General features: G+C 35.6%; 1 protein-coding gene across 1 annotated transcript in view; it reads right to left on the bottom strand.

The window, feature by feature from the left end:
* Window positions 1-21,668, bottom strand: part of SNTG2 (syntrophin gamma 2) — a 178,578-nt gene that overhangs the window by 69,332 nt on the left and 87,578 nt on the right. The window contains exons 7-9 of the mRNA XM_015859350.2: window positions 20,781-20,868; window positions 15,887-15,978; window positions 3,131-3,258 (exon numbers count right to left, since the gene is read on the bottom strand). Of these exons, the coding sequence (XP_015714836.1) occupies window positions 3,131-3,258; window positions 15,887-15,978; window positions 20,781-20,868 (308 nt within the window). The remainder of the gene's footprint in view (window positions 1-3,130; window positions 3,259-15,886; window positions 15,979-20,780; window positions 20,869-21,668) is intronic.

Raw genomic sequence — 21,668 nt, 5'->3', positions numbered from 1 at the left:
AATCACCAGTCTTCAGTCTTTGTGGGGAAAAGTTAAATGAAAAATGAAATGTAATGAAGTGTCAAAAAGTAGCCCTTTTTCTTTCACTGAATAAATAAATAAATATATAAAGATATATAAAGATAACAATAGCTGAACAGACACAGACACTCCTGATTATCTCAGGACACCAAAGGTAAAAGTATCTCTTGGAAAACTCCAGTGTATTAAAAATTAGGTAATTATACGTTTTTTAACCACAGGGGAAGCAATATGTCTTAACCTAATTAAATTAGACTATATCTGATCTAAGTCACAAAAAATATACTATAGTCTAATAAACATCATTAGATATAAAACCTATTGTCTAATTGAAATATCATCAAAAATATTGAGCTAGATGCTGGCATGCTATAAATAGTTATGCTCTATTTTATAAAGTAAAGGTAACAAAGAGATGTTCTCCAGTAACATATCAGCTTCTGTTTGACCTAACACAAGCAACAAAAGAAGAATTACAACAAAACCAAGTCATGAAAAGAACTTGAGAGAGATCAAAAGTGTGAAGGACAATACATAGACACACCAATTCAATACTGGAAAAGAAGGTATGTTGTTTATGAATTTATGCAGATAGATTTCATGTAAATATTCACAGAATTACAAAATTAGTCAGCTGGATCCATGTTCCATTCAGGGAAATTGACATGAATTCATTCATATGTGAAAGGAAGTAAAGTAATATATATATTGTTGAAAGGAGGACTGTTATCCTGTCTGATGTCACCGTTTATACTTATAATCATCTGTAGGGTCTTATTTCATGCAAAGCAGACTCTTCATTTTAGAGAGCAATTACTGAGATAAATGTTGGAATTTCTACCTATATGAACATGGGTAAACATAAAAGAAAGACTGCAAGTAGGATAACACTAGGAACTTGAATTTGAATTCTAGAAAAAAAGAAAATGGGGTAATGGCAGTCTGGTTACATTAGATAAGAATAAACACTTTGTCATGGTGCATTCCTTGCCCCCCACTTTGCCTCGTCTTTTTGCCCAAGGCCTAGTGCATACAGTGAGGTGCAAAAGACCTTGTCCTCTGGACTGACAGCAATCATGGTTTTATCAGAGATAATTAATGACCACCGTGCTGTCTCCAACTGTGTACTCAGAACAAATAGCAGACATCTAATTCAGTAGAGCCAATTCTAAGATGTATGACCAGCTGTCTAACCCCATAAACACCTAGCAGCTTAAGAATCTCTTTGAGATTCCATCTTGCACACCAGAATCTCCCCTTGAGTAGGGTCACCTGTCGAGATAGAGGTTACTTAACACCTGCATAGAGATTCACCCGAGACATGGTGACACCTTGCCAACAAATCCTCAATCCCCCAAAAATTGTTTTCTTATAAGTTATTATATTGTTATCTTATAATAATAAGAAAGAGGAAAAAGAAACCAAGTCAAGTGAGAAAAAAAACCTCAACAAGTGAAGCAAGGGCAATCACTCACCATCTCCTCCAAGAAATAGAATGGCAACATCCACACAAACTTCTTCTCCCATGTTTTTGTTGCTGAACATGTTTTGGTATGGAATAACACTTTTATCAGCTCAGGTCTGATGCCCAGGCTGTTTGTGTTACCAATCTCTGGCACAACTCACAGAATCACAGAATTATCAAGGTTGGAAAAGACCTAGAAGATCATCTAGTCCAACCATTACCAATACTTCCTGGCTAAATCATATTCCTCAGTGCCACATCCAAGCGTTTCTTGAACACCCATGGTCGGTGACTCCACCACCTCCCTGGGCAGTGCATTCCAGTGTCTGACTACTCTTTCCGAAAAGTACTTCCTAATGTCCAGCCTGAATCTCCCCTGATGCAGCTTAAAACCATTCCCTCTAGTTCTATCACTGATTACACAAGAGAAGAAGCCAACCCCCAGCTCACTACAACCCCCCTTCAGGAAGTTATAGAGAGCTATAAGGTCTCCACTGAGCCTCCTCTTCTCCAGGCTGAACAATCCCAGCTCCCTCAGCCGCTCCTCGTAAGGCCTGTGCTCCAGACCCCTCACCAGCTTGTCCCTCCTCTGAACATGTTCAGGGCCGCAATGTCTTTCTTGCAGTGAGGGGCCCAAAACTGAACACAGTACTCAAGGTGCGGCCGCACAAATACGAGTACAGGGGACAATTACCTCCCTGTTCCTGCTAGTAACACTGTTTTGATGCAAGCCAGGATGCCGTTGGCCTTCTTGGCCACCCGGCACACTGTCGGCTCATGTTCAGCCGAGCATCAATCAGCCCAGGTCTGTTTCCTCAACACAATCCTCTAGCCACTCTGCCCCAAGCCTGTAGCGCTGCCCAGGGTTGTTGTGGCCAAAGTGCAGAACCCGGCATTTGGTCTTGTTGAACCTCATCCCGTTGGCTTTGGCCCAGCTCTCCAGCCTATCCAGATCCCTCTGCAGGGCCTCTCTACCCTCAGGCAGATCGACACTCCATGCCAATTTGGTGTCATCCGTGAACTTACTGAGGGTGCACTCAATGCCCTCATCCAAGTCATCAATAAAGATGTTGAAGAAGACAGGTCCCAGCACCGACCCCTGGGGAACACCACTCATGACTGGTCTCCAACTGGATTTAACTCCATTTACCACCACTCTCTGGGCCCGTCCCTCCAGCCAGCTCCTTACCCAGCCGAGAGTGTACTCATCCTACCCACGGGCTGCCAGCTTTTGTAGGAGAACAGCATGGGAGACAATGTCAAAGGCTTTGCTGAGGTCTAAGTAGACCACATCAACAGCCTTTCCTTCATCTATTAGACGGGTCACGGGATCGTAGAAGGAGATCAGATTGGTCAAGCAGGACCTGCCCTTCACCAATCTGATCTCCTTCTACGATAGCCTACTTCTCCTTCTACTCTAGCCTACTTGTTGAGGTTATGAAAATATATAGGTTATGAAAACATATTTTTAGGAGCTACACTTATGTTCCTTTTTTACTTTGTCTTTGGGAATCACCATACATAGTAGTTTTAGTAACATGACTTTCATACCTCTACTCAAAGAATTCACGCATAGCCTACACTCCACAGCAAAATATTATGTACAGCTAATTCATGCAGTGCTTTCCCTTTTATGTTACAAACCTCAGTTTATCTGTTCCAGTTTTGTACCTCGAGATTCGAGCCATTGACAGAGGAACTGATAAGGTGTCTAGCCAGCGCTTTTCATATTTTGGTTCATTAGCTATGGGCGAAGAAGGTGATGATGGAGCCTGTATAGAACAAATGAGAATCAGTAAGTACAATCTACAAGACAATATGGCATAAAATCAATGAATATGCATCTCTAGGTCTACTTGTTTCAGAAATGAATAATATATTCAATAAAACCATTCAAGAAAATCAAGTTTTAATAGAGAAATAAAAAGAATCATTTGTGTGGAAGAAACTATGGCTATCTTGATACTATGCTTGTCACTTAATTTTAGTATTGCCTTTACACTAAATACATTTATATTTTTGTTAATACTTATAACTGACAATAGGAAGGACATTTTCTTTGCTTTAATCACATACATCCTGATTTTTTGCTAAACACAACATAAAATACAATTCTGGTATAAACTAATTTTATCTGTGCAAATCCTTAAAATGATGCTCCATAAGCAGTACAGAATGTCCAGATCTCAGAACAGTGAGAGCTCACTTTTATGATGAACTTAATTAGTGTTATTAAAACATATAAATGCCATTGCAAATTAAGTTAGAGGAATTAGCCCAGATATTAGTCAACTCTAGAGTAGAATTTATATAGAGATGGTTCAGCCTGTTCATATACGTAGTATCTTATGCATTGCCACTAAATAACTAATGCATGAAGGAAACACAGTATAAGATGTGTATAAAATAAAAATATTTGTAGAAGTTTAGAAGTTGTTATAGAACTGCTAACACTAAAACTTTCAGACAACTTATAAAATAGTTGCAAAATAACGAGTTTGTTCCTTCTGAATAATATCCAGAGTTTTATACCAGTCTATCAGTGACTGAAAGTACAGGATTATGTCCAAAGTGTGAAGAAGCAAAAATAAAGGAAAAAGGAGGAAAAAAAGGAAAAAGAAAAAAGGAAAGAAAAAGAGATAGAGAGACAGAGTATGAGATGAAGAGAAATAAATGATGGTAACTGGCTTTGTTTGTAAATGATTTGAAAGCAGTGTTTACACATAAGAATCAATTAAATCAGGAACAGATCAGAAAATGATCGAAACTAACGCTCAGCATACCAGTCAACATTTATGATCATGATTATGAGCATAAAAGCCTTATTTAATGAACAATAAAATGAGGTAGGAGTTTCTTACTAAATGCATAAAAATAATAAAGCAGCAAGTTTACATTAATACTTACGTCTCTGAAATACCATAATACCTACATATTTGACTTTATAAAGCTAGTTGTGTTAGGTACAGAGAGGCAAATGGGAAGGATACAGAGATACAGATTCAGGTCAAGGTCAAGCATCTTTGCTGTCTATATCTGAATAGAAAGTATTTGTCCCAGTTTGTACGGAGAATTTAGAGTTAGAAAAGGGAGTTGAGAGTTGACTACCTTTTTAAGAGCCATAAACATACAGTGAATGGTACTTACTAAAGCAAATAAGCCATACGATGATCCAGCTTCAGTTCTTTTACACTCATGTATTAAAAAACATAAAATTTTCTCAAAATAGAAAGCATTCTGGAAATTGCTTTATTTATTCTTCCTGCTCATAAAGCCTTAGGGTTGTATTTTTCCTAAAGATCTTTCTTACAGTCAGCAAGTGCTGATTTATTTCTTTATTTATTTCTTTAAATAAACAAAAACACTGATTTGCAGGCTCTAGCAATATGACTGAGAGTTAGTAATTGAGGAACATTTTCTAATTGATGAAAAATGAGTAATGAAATTGCCAGAACTGGTAACACAAAAGTATGACTTAGACAGAAAATCCTTCAGGGAAAGTAGTTTCATTTGGAGTATTTACAATGCCTAGAACAATCCAGCTTTCATTTGATTGATGTGTCCTGATGTTGCTGCAGCATGAATATTTGATAATCAAGTCTAAAAACTAATTCATTGCCCTAGATCAAGCTAAGATGTCTTGAAAAGTTAGTTTTAACTTGTTAACATCATGGTGAAGAATCTCACGCATACTTCAGTATTCTGTACAGATAAAACTCAAGCTACAAATATCAATACAATCTGACTGCCCAAAAATTGAAATGTCGAAGAGTAAAGCAGAAGGTAGCTTATTACAATCAAACATAAGTGCTTGAATATGCTCATTGAATTTAAAGGAATCAGAAAACAAAGCAGCATAAAATTTCCCAGAACATCTTCACCTATTGCTTCCTTCCATTCCACTCTCCAGATGCAGGTGCTATCTAGATAATTTAATCATATAAGCCTGTTTCATGCAAAATGTCAGTTGTTCTTTTAACAGGCTGTCAAAGTAATATTTCAATGTGATCTCTTATAATTCAGTCCAATGCTTTGGCAAGACACCAGTGTAAAGAAGAAATATCTCCAATGTAGGTAAGGATCAGAATTTTCAAAGATCTATATTATAATTCTTCACTGGATTCACTAATTAAAAGGAAGATATGGCCAAAAAAAACTTTTGGGGTCAAAATTTGTTAACCCCAAAATTCTGATACTGCAATAGTACGGTACAAAATTCTAAACGTTTCAAACTGATGTAAACCCCTAAAGAAATCTGGCTTCTGTAGAACATTTCAAAATTTTGACATTAGATAAGCACATCAGAAATTGTTTTTCACAGAGAGTTCCCCCCACACCCCAAAGGCCCTCTCAAGTTCTGTACTACTTTTACATGCAGGATCCCTACTGTGTAATTAGGCCAGAAATGAATACGAATAGGGCAAAGATAGAAAGGGGTCAAGCAGGTCCAAGACTCAAGTGTCTGTTTCTTACTAAGCCAAATTCTACTAATGAGTTCATGGTAGTGCAGAAAGTAGAAACCTCTTTATCTTGGTTAAGGACAAAATACATACTGCATATCCATGGTCAAAAGGCCACTGCACAACAATTAAATACTACCATAGATTCAGCAGTTCATTTTGTTCAGTTTGCCCTATAATCTACTAACACTTCAACCTGAGTGATATCCTTCAACGCATTCCTCAAAACACATGGATAAATATAGCAACCTCAAGAAGAAGCAAGTCAAACGTAACTTTGACAAACAGAGGTCACACCTTACAAATCTTTTAGAATTGCCCAAGGCAGTTAGTAAATATGAGAGGACCAATCACTAAGAAGAACTTGGGTTTACAAAAAACATTAGTCCCCCACAAAGGTTTCCTAACTGATTTACTATGAAGTGAGGCAAAACACTCACTCAATAATTACAATAAATTAAGCAAAACACTGCAGTAAATAACTAGTTTTCTCTATGCAGGGCACTATCAGTGGAATCCCAGACATATATGTCTGGAATTATCACTGGTTAATCACTGATTTATCACTGATCAATAATCTGGACAAAATGGTAAGCAATATACTAAGTTTACTGCTCACAAAAAGTAACAAAGAAATGTCAACTGTTTATGGGCTGGTTTGGTCTGTGAAAAAATCAAACTGCAAACTGCAGCAGAAGAAGCTTATGTCGCCGAATGAATGAGAGATAAAAGGGCTGCTAAAATATTACAGATAAATATACAATAATACATGTGAGGAAAGACAGTAAAAGTAAGGGTAGAAAAAAAGAATACATTTCTTTATATAAAAAACTCAGGCTCCAGAAGCCCCTGTACAAGAATTCTTTGGAGAGGAAGAGAATATACCATTTAAATAATTCTACATATTTCCTCTATTCTTGGGTTATCTTGAGGGCATCTGTTGGGGATGACCTTTTTGTCTAGATGGCCCATTTGTCTGACTTGAGGTACTGAGGTGGCTTGAATTTCAAGCCTTCTGTTCTACTAAACAGCTGCTGCTGATGTTTCCCACACCAGTCCTCCAAAGGACTAACAAAATGTGGCTATTTAGAGAGCATCTCCATTCATTTCACACCTTTAGATTTCTACTGAGATCACTAACAACGCTGCCAATTAATGCCAATTTGTTTGTAACAACTGCCCATTATGAAATGGATTGAGCACAAAAATCTCATTTCTGACAGAACACTGAACAAGGATCAGTTTATAATGACACATAATCACTACCCACCTGGGACAGCTGTATACTGCTGCCCTGGAGGAGGAACTGATCTTATATCCCATTAGCAGTCACTGACCTATGAAGGACAAAGTGGACAAGGGCTTTTTTGCTTTTTAAAATACATTCTATAGCTATGTATTATGAGACAACAAGTAATTTCAGAAGTAGAATGAAAAGTCCTCCATTAAGTAGGAGAGGTAATCAGACATGTCTCTGTAACTAATATTCTGCCAAGAATATAGGAAAGAAGTAAACAGATCATAGCTGGCTGGGATTGCCAACTTTTTGTCTTCAAATACAATTTGCAGGGCTTGGGCAACTCAGCTATTTTACCTTACATTTTATTTTATTTACTCATTAATTCTAAAACCTCTGCAAGAAAAATGTCATATCCTCAAAGAGAAGCACTTCTGAATTCTTCCCAGTAATTTGGTTTGCAGCTTCTGTTAGGGCTGCAACTTGAAAGCAGTCACAGTGATATATTTGGATGTATTAAACACTGCTCTTTCCTTAAAAACGGGCTATAGGCAGGCTGAAGCTGGGTTAATTCAGTTTTAGACTCAGAAATACATCCGCTTTGTCCAGCAAGCTTAAGATTGCCTTTAAATATACTTTTCAATTCATACTATAACTCATAATTCGTACTACAATTCATAATACTGTCCAGTTCACAGAAAGGCAAAAATCTTCCTAGAGGATGAAAATAACAGCCCTAAACTGAAATACCAGTGTATTTATTGCAAACACTCATATCACAAGTAAGCAACAAAGGCAATGACAACTAGTGCAGTTTTTTTCTTAGAAGATTAAACAGCATAAATGATTTATTCCCTTCAATAAAGTTGCCTATTTATTATCATGATGCTGCCACTAGCCTTTAGGGCATCTTCTTACCTGAGTCTGAGTTTTTAAATGTAAGTTCAGTCTTTGCAAATGACTTCACAGAAGGCTCGTGTTCTGTAAGACTTCCATTTTCTCTCAAAATCTCTTATTTTTTGCAACTATTTGCTAAATTGATATGGAGAGTTTCAGAAGACAGGCAAGATATAAAACAGTAAAATAAACTTTTGTTTAATTTAATTTATATTAATTTTAATCTGTAAGTAACAGATGTGACTATTTCTAGATTACTGCCTGCAGTGAAACTTTATTCGAGTGTCATCTTCCTTCCTTCCTTCCTTCCTTCCTTCCTTCCTTCCTTCCTTCCTTCCTTCCTTCCTTCCTTCCTTCCTTCCTTCCTTCCTTCCTTTCCTTCCTTCCTTCCTTCCTCCCTTTCTTCCTCCTTCCTTCCTTCTTCTCTTTTCCTTTCCTTCCTTCCTTCCTTCCTTCCTTCCTTCCTTCCTTCCTTCCTTCCTTCCTTCCTTTTTCTGTTTTTTCTTTAGAAAACATCATCGAGAATTTCTGAAGTGTATCAAATGTTTCTCTGCATATACTAGCATATACTGCACATGCTAGCAACAATAATACAACACCCAAACAACATACTGAATTATTTTCCTAGGAAAAACAACATTGGAATACTATAACATGGTCTAGCATAGTTTAATTTTCTTCATACCTGAAGAAAACGGCTAATACATTTTAATGGATTTTTTTTTCTTTTTAATTTATTTTTAAGGATTAGTTTAGTAAATGCTAACATCATTGCATTTTTATTTATTTATTTATTTATTTATTTGGTTCAAACAGGAGAGCATATTGTACAAAACCCATTAGTGAAGATCCTGCAGCACACTCAAAAGTAAGCCCCCTATATAATATGCTTTTCAAAGTAGGAAGATTTGTCTTACAGTTCTTTGGAAGGAAAAGTTACATCATTTCTTGTAACAGCACTGGCAATGCCTCAAGTCACGGTGAATTGAATGATCTCTCTCTATAGGTTTCAGTCAGGTCAGTGACAAATCTATGAGTACACTATACGTATTTATTCAATATGCATATACAAAAAACCACACATATAGAAGTATGATTAGTTCTCAGTGAACTGATCCAACCAATGCATGGCTGAGAATTTGCCAATAATTATTCTAGGGAGACACAAAAACAGATGCTGTTGACTGTATGGGGAAGAAAACAAGACTGCTTCATTTTGTAGTACAAGAGTCTTACATTACCTAACATTAATCATGGAACAACATAATAACAAATCTTAACCCATGAGAAGAAACCAGACTGAAATTGGTGATGTCCAGCTAAAACAATTTGATGAGGTATCTTCTTAAGTAAGAGTCAATTAGAGCATTTGACTTGCCTTAAAATTCAGAGGCTTTTAATGAATATCAAAATACCTTTGCACTCCTTTGATGTAGCATTAGCACAGATGATGGACTGTGTTTATTTATTTTTAATGGAATGCTTAGATGCAGGTGCACAATTCTGCGACAGCTTTAAGAAGACAGTAATTATGTGATAAAGTATGCATCACCAAATCATTTAATAGATAAAAGCTTTTATACAGGAAACTAGCCCTTCCAAATGAAGTAACGATTTGTACAAGTAATTTCATGTCTTTAAAATTGAATGAAAGAAGGAACTTTTAATTATACATCTCTACACTGCATTATTTTAAGTGACACAGGTTGTTTAATTAAATGAGAAAAAGGTAAAACAGTATGAGAGACAAGGATACTAACCCTCCATTTCTAATGCAAAAAAGAAACAGATTCATTTTAATGCTTCATTACATGCAGGCTTCTGAAAATTAATGGTGGTTCTTGAAGACACTTAATGCTTTTTAATTAACAGATGGATTTGCGGACACCGAGCACTTATATGTGGTGTTTACGAGGAGAGTCTGTACATGTCTTAAGGATCTACACTGCTCTACTCACTGCAATAGCTAGGCATTTCAATGACTGGGATTATTATTATGCTGGTGAGCAACAAATTAAAAATCTTGCAATTATATAAATTTCGCTAGAAGTGATTTACAATGGAAAAATAAATGAATATTTCATTACAGTACTAGCTGTTATTATTATTATTATTTTTTAATGAGCCAATAAGGTACAAACCTGACTAAGGTATTTTTAGAGAATACGTAAAGACTAGTATGCCTTTTGCTGTAATTTGTTTCCCTCAGGCTAGCGTGTAATTGGTTCTTGAATAACCTTAACAACCTTGCCTGCAACATCTTTCTTTGTCTTAATTTGGTGGGGTTGGGAATGGGGACAGGGTAGTTTATTTTACATCTCAGCAGAAAAGCAGAAAGTAATTAGGACTCTTCTCAAAATACAACAGAACACACATTAAAGGTATATAACAAACAGAACAGAATACAATGTGAGATTATTGTTCTGTTACTTTATAAACAGAGGTGCACATGATTTTCATCTGTTACAGACATCTTTTGGCGGCCTTGCGTATCTCAAAATGGTATATGCTGTCCTTGCTTAGAAAAACTGGCTCCTGGTTAGTGAACGTTTTTGGCCTTAACATATTTTGACCATCCTTCCAGATGAATTTGAAAGTTGCCTTTTACTCCTATCACTGACTAGAAACTCAGTAAGTATAAATTTGTTGTAGGAACTTGTGGAGTGACAATGAGTACAACTTTGAAGAAGAACCCATTGCCTTGATTTGTTGCTTTTTAAAAAATTATTATTATTATTTTTATTATTATTAATTTTTTTTTATTATAAGCCTTTTACATGCGTTTGAACTGCAAGTACATCTGTGCTAACACAACAACTCGAGACAGGTCATTTTTCTGCAGATAATCACAATAATAATGCTTGTTTTCACTTCTAAAGCATCAGATTCTTTATGTAGTTGCCAATCTCATGACTGCTCCCACATAATACAAAATACTTCTAACCATCAACATCCAATACTGCCTTCTAGCATATCTGAAAGATTACTGGTTTTTTTTCTGTTAACCATGTTGCCAACAAGTGATAAATAGTAATAATTTTGCTTAATCATGTAATGGATTTCTAGCTTCTTTTGATCTAGCCTTACCCTTAAGCCGTCTACTTTGTACCTTTGCAGTCCTAAGTAGGAGAAGGGATAACAAGGAAAAAAAAAATGTGATTCTGCACTAAAAAATAAAGAAAACAAACAAACAAACAAACAAACAAACAAACAAAACCAACCAACAAACAAAAAAGCAAATTTAATTCAATTTAATTCATACATTGTTCTCATTGTGCATTTCTGAACATAATAGGCCAAACAGAAGTGCATCACTTATAACAATTAAAATTGTCACCAAAAACCTCAATGCAAATGAAAGGTACTCAAAGTCACAAGTGAAATTAAAAAAAAACCAAAAGCATAATGACCAACTTTCTACCAGAAATTTTCTCTCTTTATATTCTTTTTATCTCTGTTTCTGATGCTGCTGAAAACAAAAATGAAAAAAATTCATAAGAATAGAAGAAATTGTGCATTCACAAGAGAGGACAGCATGTGGGAAAGTAGGTAAAAAATGAAAAAATGAAACCTAATAATAACCAGTTGCAGCTTTTTTTTACTTGGCACATTATTTACACTTCCTTTTCCTGAAAGATAAACAACAAAGCCTGAACCTTTTATCCAACCTTTCTTGGTCTTTGATTTGTTTTCCAGTGCAAAAGAATTGGATTTAGGCTATACACACTTAAAAAATTTAAGCCTTCTTCTCAAACTGTGAGTGAATATCAGATTAACGTTCAGTGCTATATCGGAACATTTCTGAAACTACTACTAGGTGCGACAAAGCAACAAAGATTGTTTAGTATTCATTTATTTATCAGGTAGGAAAACTTTCCTTTTCAGTGTCATTATTCCTTTCACCATTTCACCACAATTTGTTAAGTCTCTAAGTTTAAAAAAACAACAGCGGGAACAAACAGCTAGAAAACATTAAAACCATATTTGACATTTATCTACACAGAAGAAACAACTAACATAAATCAGATATTAAATAGAAAAGGAAATAGGTCCATGGAAAGGATTAACAATGACAGTGTGGATCAATACACCTAAAAGATTACACTTTATATAGATACCTTTGTTCATTTCATTAATGTCATAGTAAAAGTCAACTCAGAATTAAAGAAACAGCACTTTTGAGTATCTAAATCTCAATAACAATTTACTTACTCAACGTCAAAAGCATTCATAAACAGATCTATATTAATTACTTCCTACTGTGTACTAAACAGCCTTTTTCCAGGTTCTACAGCTATGTTGCCTGAGAGGCATAATTAGAAACCGAAAACTGGGATCATTTTCCCTGTACATGAAAAGGGAATGGTCATTTCACATTTTATTAATGGGAAAAATGATCATTATTATTTGTAGTGTGTTTACCTCATTTCATATGGGTTCTCACCATGCCAGCTGTCCAAAATATTTAAGTATAACAAGCTCTGTTTACTTAAGTGTTTTGTGTTCAACAAATGGAATACATAGTGATGATTACTTTCCTGACTGTAACTAGCACTGTCCCTGTAAGTTACCTAATTTTTCTAATTATTTCATGCATTATGTTTTATGTCTGTACATTAGCAAATAATGCACTATGTACTGGAAGTGAATTTAGGGTTTTAATGCTTTCATACTCAGCAACAAAATCATTGATTTTCAGATTGTGAGTTGGCAGAGTCTACTGGTATCACATACTAAATCACTCCAACAGAAAAATTATTGATCTGAAATCCTGAAACTGTTTTGACGTGAGCTACTGATGGCAAAAATGAAGAATAAAATACAACTTAAGAATGACAAATAGTATCTTTATATTGAGTTTGAAAGCACTACAGAAACATGCAAAAGTAAAAATATTGGAGCTTTTAGGTACAGAACAACAACTTGATCTCAATTTAGTGGTCTATTCAATGCATTAAAGCACCCATCAAGCATAGCTTCTACTCTCAACAAGAGTCTCCATGCCCTTGCTTGGACCCTCTTCCCTTTTGGCCTGTACTGGCCTGGGATAGATTCGTACCATTCTTTAACTCCAAAGCAAGGACTAGCATACACATAGAAGAATTAGCATTCCATACGTGCCATCAAGTGCTAGGCACCTTTATTTTTTTCTTTTTTATAAACCATACATGGTGCTGAAGTAGGCAATATCTTTCTTAGAGCAAAACTTTTATTTAAACAGATGAAACAAAATGATTGAAGAAAAAAAAATATCACAACATAGTTTGGGCAAATTTTTTACTATTCAACAGTCATATAATTTATCACAGGCCTCTTATTCATTTATCTATCTATCTATCTATCTATCTATCTATCTATCTATCTATCTATCTATCTATCTATCTATCCATCCATCCATCTATCCATCCATCCATCCATCCATCCATCCATCCATCCATCCATCCATCCATCCATCCATCCATCCATCCATCCATATATTCCTTTTCACCGAATCACAGAACTGTAGGGGTTGGAAGGCACCTACAGAGATCATCAAATCCAACCCCCCTGCCAAAGCAGGCCCCCTACAGCAGGCTGCACAGGTAGGTAGTTCAGAAAGGTCTTGAATGTCTCCAGAGGTGATTTCACAAACCCCCTGGGCAGCCCATTCTTGTGCTCCATCACCCTCACTGTGAATAATTTCCTTTGCATATCGATGCAGAACTTCCTATTCTCCAGTTTATGGCTATTTCTTCTTGTCCTGTTCCGACAGACCACTGAAAAAAAGTTGACCATGTCTCTTTGACTCCCACAATTTACCAGAGGGCTGGCCTGAAAATCTTAAAGATTTTGGATAGTTAGGAATTTATCTTTTCAGTATTTTCTCCATAGATATACACTAAACTTCGCATAGATATACACTAAACACTGGCCTATGGAGTAGCTCCTTTGAACCTTCTGCGTTCTCTAAAATTTCAGGTTATAATTAGTAAACTGCATCAGATACAGATGAATGCATCTGACACTACTAATCTTTAAAGAATTTGTCACAGTGCCCAAATACAAAATAATTAGACGTGAAGAGTTCACTTTAGCTTTTGCTATGTTTAAGAGTTCTATATTGCAAACTGTTCAGAAACTGTAGAAAAAAAATCCTGAAGATTATATTGTCTCACATATAACAATAATTTCACAGAAGAGGTGATAAGGATATGAATAACAGGAAATCTAGCACTAGACCTGAAAATAGGGTGATCATATTAGGAAGAAATAGTTGGTGTTATCATGGCTGATTCACTTTCTATATGATACAAACCATGACAACATATTCTGCTGTGTTATGTGAACATTAGAGCCTGAATGATACTTTAGCTCAGGAATATCTGTACTTCTTTCAGAAGAGACATGCTGAATGACAGCATGGTAAGACTGTCATAAAAATTTAGTCCTCATTTCCATCCTTTCCTTTAAAAGGCATAATTTTTGGAACAGTGCTTCATGACTATATATGCATTCTCTAATACAGCATTGATCTGACTGCTGTTTGGAAGGAACATATGACTGCAACACAAACTTACAAGATGTAGCAGGCTACTCAAAGTATGGCGATATTAAAATGGGACTTAGATATCTTCTATCATTTTCTATATATTTATCAGATGAAAAATAGCCCTAAGGCTATTTTATACAGAAGGGTAATGCTTTAAAAATTGCAAAGGTTGGGAAAAGCAGCAGAATCTGGTATGTCTGAACAAAAACAAACAAAAAAAATTAATCTCCACCTACAGCTGCAATTAGTTACAACTGAAACAGGTTTAGAGCAGGAACAGCTATTCCTATACAGCTATTATTTACATCTTCAATCTTCATTTTAAGACAGCAACGCTGTCACCTACTTAGACATCCTATCTTCTTTGGTTTTGACAGCTAGTTATCTTTCCCAGAAAAAAAAATAAATAAAAACAAACAAAAATACAACAACAACAAACACTTTATTTGCACAACGATGCATTTAATTCAATCACAACTCTTTGCTCCAGAAAACGAAGTGCATATTCTACAGATTTAAACAAACAAATAAATAAATAAATAAATAAACTTTTAATTTGCAATGTCTGCTTTCTCTTTTTATTTCTGTCTCCTTTTCTTGCATCTTTTTCTATCATAAATTTTTGCTTAGAGAATTCAACCTTCATATTCTTTTTTCAATTCTGTGTGCATTTCAGCATCTTTAGCTGTACTAAATTCCACAGCACAACACTGCAGTTAAACAAAATTTGTCTAAATTTTATGCATTCATCCCCATAAAATTATCCAGTCTTACTGCATTCATTCTTACAAGCTTCTCAGTTGCCTCAGAATAAGAACCTAGCCATTCAGGACCCCATGTTGACCACTTCGAAAGTACAGAATTTTGCAATACCTATTCTTGAAATAAAAGATTTAACAGCCAACAAAGAAGAAATTAAAACAAAAAACCTCAACCAACCAAAATAAAGTCACTAATATATATATATATATATATATATATATATATATATATATACTAATATATACTAATATATATATATACTAATATATACTAATATATATATATACTAATATATATATTATATAATATATATAATATATACTTATATATATATATATATATATATATATATATATATATAAGTATATATTATATAATATTTATATGTATTCTATATATATATATATATATAGAATAGCCATACAGCATTATGTTAGCATTCTAAATCTTAGAATCTTACAACAGGGAGAGAATTTACTTATTTTACACCACATTTTTAACATTCATTTGCTTACAGTATTGGCTGAGTTCCCATTTAAATGCAAGCCACTGTCAAAGAGAGGTGATGAAGCTCCACTACTGTGATCACTGGAGGGTCCAGGGGAACCTGGAAATCAGATCATGAAAGACAATTGCTTATGTTAAAAATAAGTGTATCTATCAGGCAATATTTTTTCCAGCTTTACAAGATGGAAATAAATTTAATTCCTACCACCACAACAAACTAAAAAAGAAAAAACAACAAAACACCAACTAATTGAATGTTGTTTTATAAAGCCTATGCTCATGGAAAGTTCTTTGATGCTTAACTGTTTGAAGGAGTAGCCTTTTTTTTTTTTTCCTTTTTTTCCTGAGAATGAGACATTCAAAACCAAGTAACAAATTAAGTTACACAAATTCCATTAATTTAATGACTAAATGTCTTATTCAGCGTTGAAAGTCTCATCTTGGAGTTATAATCATGGACAGTAAATTCTCAGACAAGTACTAATTGTATATGTATATACATTTTACTAACAGATATATATATTTCTTAAAATGCCAATTATTTTCAAGAATGATGTACATCCTCCAACTAAGAAATCAAAAGCGAATAGTCATCTTGTAACACAGACTATGTTAATAATTTAGTATAACAGCTGTATTCTTTGAGATATCTGTTTCTTTAACAGCTATGCATATTGATCCTGCTTTAGCAGCTAATGAGAGTCTAGGAAAGGAATGCATTTGTATGTAGTAACTTACTTATAAGAACAGAAACAGTACAAAGCCACTTCATTGTATAATTTTTGCTTAAATGTATAAAATTAAAATATAGCACAAGTAATGCACAACTACAGTCAGAAAGCACTTGGTCTTGCCAATAAAGCACATAACATCAGTTTTACAGCATTAGATTCAACAACACCAAAACCTTTTTTGTCCTAAGAAGTAACCTGAAACTGCCTGTAAATCAGTTCACATTAATACATCTGTCAAGTCTAACATCATTAGAGTCAGAAAGTCATTCCTAGTCATACATTTTCATATGTATCTGTTTCACATATCTGAAAGATTTAATAAAATGGAAGTCAATTCAAGATAAGCTCATCTTCTCCATAACAATTCTTCTGTCAGCTCAGTGTTGAGGTCTCAAAATTGTACTGTGAGCTTTGAAGCTTTAGTGTGTTTTTATTAGTGGTCCTTATTTCATTGCCTGATATATGCTAGCCGTTCCGGCACCTGCCCACTCTTTCACAGGTGAACTTTTTCCTAAAATCCAGCCTGAACCTACCCTGGCACAACTTGAGGCCATTCCCTCATTGCTATGTCACCTTCCCATTTTTCAGTCTGTTCTCTGCTTATTCTGCCTCACTCACTCATAGATTATTCTATCATGGCCTCACTCTGTATTTTGGAAGCTTCTGTCTATGTTCAGCTGCCTTCATGAGAGGTGCAGTCCTCACCTCTTCAATGAGCTCCAACTGCTGCCCAGCATGGTATCCCAAAAGCTATCAAGGGGTCTTTCCTCCTCTGAAGAAAACACAGGATATGCATACACATGATGCACACAATAAACAAAAACAAAAACAATTAAAATAAATCTTTCTCTATCTGTCACTGTAGCTATTGCACAAGTAGGTGAGACTTCAAATAAGTGCAAGGCATCAGTCCAGTCTCTGGAAATTAGTTCATGTCTATCTAAAGAAAGTGCTTATTTAAAACAAACCATCTGCTATTGATAACAACCCCTCTGTGACTACAGTATCCCACTAAGTACTGATGTAAGAAGTAGGTGGTATGTTTAAAACTCTCAGTAACCACTGTTATTACCTACCTCTCTTCTTATTCCATCCAGATTGTAGGTAGACAGCCAGCCTATGAGAAATGCAAACTTTATGACAAACTTATGCTATCTATGCAATTTACATTTTTTTCTTAGCTGTGCCACTTCTGTTATTTTAAGAAAGCTAGGCCAGGAAGGATCCTCTGAGTGTAAGGAAGAATGATTTTTACCTAAGCAACAGATGAGAATACTCAGAAGAAAACCTTCCCCTGTAGGATAAGGGGTCACAAAGAGAGATATCAGGTATACACATACTTGCAGTTCACAAAAGCAACTGAGGCACTCCTGAGGGTTGCAAGAAAAAATAAGAACTCAGAGGTGAATGAAAGAAAGTTAAGGATCACAGTGGATTTTGCAGATCTTGTGGTGACTCAGGAAATTAAAAGCTAGCTGATGCTTAACCTAAAGCAAGAGCTGATTTGCAGTGGTACAGGTAGGAGCTGCTTGTATGTCCTTTAAATTATTTTTGACACAATGACTGAGATTTAAAAAGTAAGGGATTCTATTGCTTAATTAAAAAAAACAAAACACCTGGATTTTATTTACAGTTTAAAAGCCTTAAAAATATTTTCAAGATCTGATTACCTCAGAGTCCCATCAACAGATTTTATTTTATTTTTTTCACTTTAGACACTTAATTACACTAAAACTCTAAAAAACAAACAAAACCTCCTAAATGAAATAGGCTGGCAGATCACTGTAAAGTAGATAATCAGCAGGACTTTATGATAGTAAGATTTGTCTTACAATCAATATTGCTAAATGATATTGGAGAGCTCCTTAGCAGGGTCTACTGTGATAGAACAAGGGAAATGGTTTCAAACTAAAAGAGAGGATTACATTGGTTATAAGGAAAATAATATTTTACAGTAAAGGTAGTAGAGCACTGGGATGGGTTGCCCATAGAGGTGTTATCACAGTATCACAGTCTCGTGCGGGTTGGAAGGGATGTTAGAGATCATCGAGTCCAACCCCCGGGATTCGAGCCTCCTGTGTAGCAGAGTGGCACTTCTACCACTTGCGCCACAGGTGCACACATGGATGCCTCATCCTTGGAGACATTCGAAGTGAGGCTGGGTCAGGCTCTGAGCACCTGTTTTAGCTGTAGGTGTTTCTGTTCATTACAGGGGAGCTGAACTAGATGACCTCCAAGGGACCCTTCCAGCTCAAGTGATTCTGTGAATCTATGAACACTCAAGCATGGAGAAAATGAGGGACATCAACTACAATTTTCATCCTTTCTTTGAAATATTTTGTGATGGGGATGTTTGTCTTTGGTTTTGCCACATGGAAAAGACACTATCCTCAGGTGTAAGGAAGGAAAAAAGAAGGAAAAACATCTATCTTGCTTTCTTGCCTTTTTTTTTTTATTTTTTTTTTTAAAGTACTTCTGGTACTGTCAAAATATATAAAAAATACTTGTGTGGTTAAATCGCCAGCCTTCAGATTTGTGGGATAAGACAAAAGATGAACTTTACAAGTCCCTGTCAACTCAGACAATTCTATCTTTCTACAATTTTGTAGCATCCCCAAACACCTGAACCAGAAACCTTCACCTTACAAAAACCACCATCCTCTTTCAAAGCGTCTGTAGCCAGCCATTTGAAATCTGCCCCTATTACTGTTATTCAAGAGAAACCAATTCAGAGTAAGAAATTCAGTGTCATTTTAGACACAGAATATCAACATGCACAAGGAAGACAAAATGCTTTTTAACTGAAAGAGACATGTTGTATATAAAATGCCTACTAGAGGCATTTTATTAGGCCTGCTCCTTTACACAGAGCATGAGGAAATCTGATATGTTACACTACCCTGCTCAGTCTTGTCCATGATGTCATGCCTACAGTACAGTACTCAAAAATAGAACTTGGTATGATCAGACATTTAAGGAACTTAAGAAATGTCCTTTCTTCTGAACTGGACTTGGAACCCCAGCACAAAGCTCACTAGCTCTTCTCCTAGATGTTCTCTCCAGCCATTTTATACTAGCTGAAACCAAGCTCAATAAGAAAGATGACCTATGGCAAATTACTTGACATAAGTACTTCTTCAATTGTTGAGCAAATAAGCAAATAATGTCTGGAAAAACACAGAATATAGATCTTTAAGGGAATACATAAATGGTGGTACCCCTGTTAAAGAAGAGCTTTTCACAAGCCCATGCACAAGGCTGAATTACAGTCTCAAAGAATCAGTGACAAATATAATAAGTTAAGCAGCAATTCTACTGAGCAGTAAAAAGCATCCCAGCTCACACTGCAGGCAAGACTGAAGTGTATACATGCATAAATCTGAAGTATCTTGTCCTTTCCTGGCATCCCAGAAGACTCAAGCTCATGGGTCCCCATCTCTAAGCATCCAGTCAGACAAGCTGCTACCCTGGCAGTTATAGTACTACAGTGTATTCACTCCAAATGCAATTATACTGTCTCTTCCTATTAACCAGTGTTATTACTATTTCTCATAAACACATAATTGGGAACAGTATCTGCCTCCCCTGCTTCCTTCCCGTAGCTTTTCCTTCATTCTCTACTATATCTCATACTGTGGCTACTGAAGACACAAGTTGTCACAACAGGGAACAATTTGCCTGCAGTTCTCATAATATTTACTGGTACCTCCACTCTTTTGAGGATTGTGAACAACTAATACAGGGTTTGGCATAAGTTTAGACATGAATACTGATTAATTGGCACTTAAGGATTAATTGCTTGTTTCTGTGTTTAGAAGAGACCTAACTGCACCAAACTGTTGATCGTCTTGAAGGCATGTGCAAGACAAGTGGGTGACCAGGCCTAGCCAGCACAGGTACATGAAAGCCAGGTCCTGGTTGACCAACCCTATCTCCTTCTATGATTGAGGGACCTGCTTGGTGGATGAGAGAAAGGGCTTTTGACATAGTTTACCTAGGCAGTATGCACTAGATTCTCACAATGAAAGCCACAAAGTACACAAATAATTTCCTGTTTATTGTAGTAAAACATTCAAGGTTTGAATTATCATTTCTATTAGTGCCATCTTATTATAAGAATACAACGAGGAGGAAAATAAATTAGTCCTATCCATTAATTGTCTCTTACCTAATGGGAGCTTTAAAAACGATGGAGCTTCCCTGAGGTACTGAACAGTAATGGTAACTTCATCACCAGCATTTCGGAGTAGGTGTACCTGTCAGTGTGACAAATAACAGCTACTTTAAACCACAGAACCACCAGTTGCGGAAAGCACATTAATGAAATCTGTTGATCTATAAGATGCTCAGTATGAACATTTCTGAAGAGGAATGAAGACTACCTTGAGTATAAAGCCACACCAATAAAGGAGTAGGCAAGAGTAAATAAAAGAGTAGGCAAGCCCAGTGGAACAACCTGAAGAAATAATTTAGTGGGCAACCCGATTTTATATACCAGCTGAACATAAATTCTCCAATCAAACTCATTTTATAAGGCTACTTCAGTGTAGTAGCGGGGAGAAATGTTTTTATGTAGATACATGAATTATGTGCATGAATACATACATAAGTACATAAATAATACATCACATATATTTTACATAGGGTTTATATTTTGAGTCAGGTGATAAATTACAGTCATTTTTCCATTATAAGCATAGTTTTGATTTTCGTGACTGTCTTCATTAACTATAAATATTTGCTAATCAGAAGGGAACACATGTAGGTGTGCATTTCATATCTACACATGTATGTGTACAGAAGCACACATATTAAAACATCAGAATTTAATTAAAGGCATAGCATACCACTGCATGAAGAACTTTTTAAAATGCATAACTTCAAATAATATATTTGATGGAACTCAGTTCCTAATACAGGACAGAGGTATTCTCCAGCTACATATCCATGACTCAGGAAATAAATATTATGTTTGGTTGGTATGCACACTGCAGCCTTGGTCCTGTTTGTCAGAAATAGATGTTAAAGCCTGTGGTCTCTAATTTAAGCACAACAA

Source organism: Coturnix japonica, chromosome 3 (assembly GCF_001577835.2).
Source record: "Coturnix japonica isolate 7356 chromosome 3, Coturnix japonica 2.1, whole genome shotgun sequence".
Classification (NCBI taxonomy): domain Eukaryota; kingdom Metazoa; phylum Chordata; class Aves; order Galliformes; family Phasianidae; genus Coturnix; species Coturnix japonica.
This window is presented reverse-complemented; position numbering and strand designations above follow the sequence as displayed.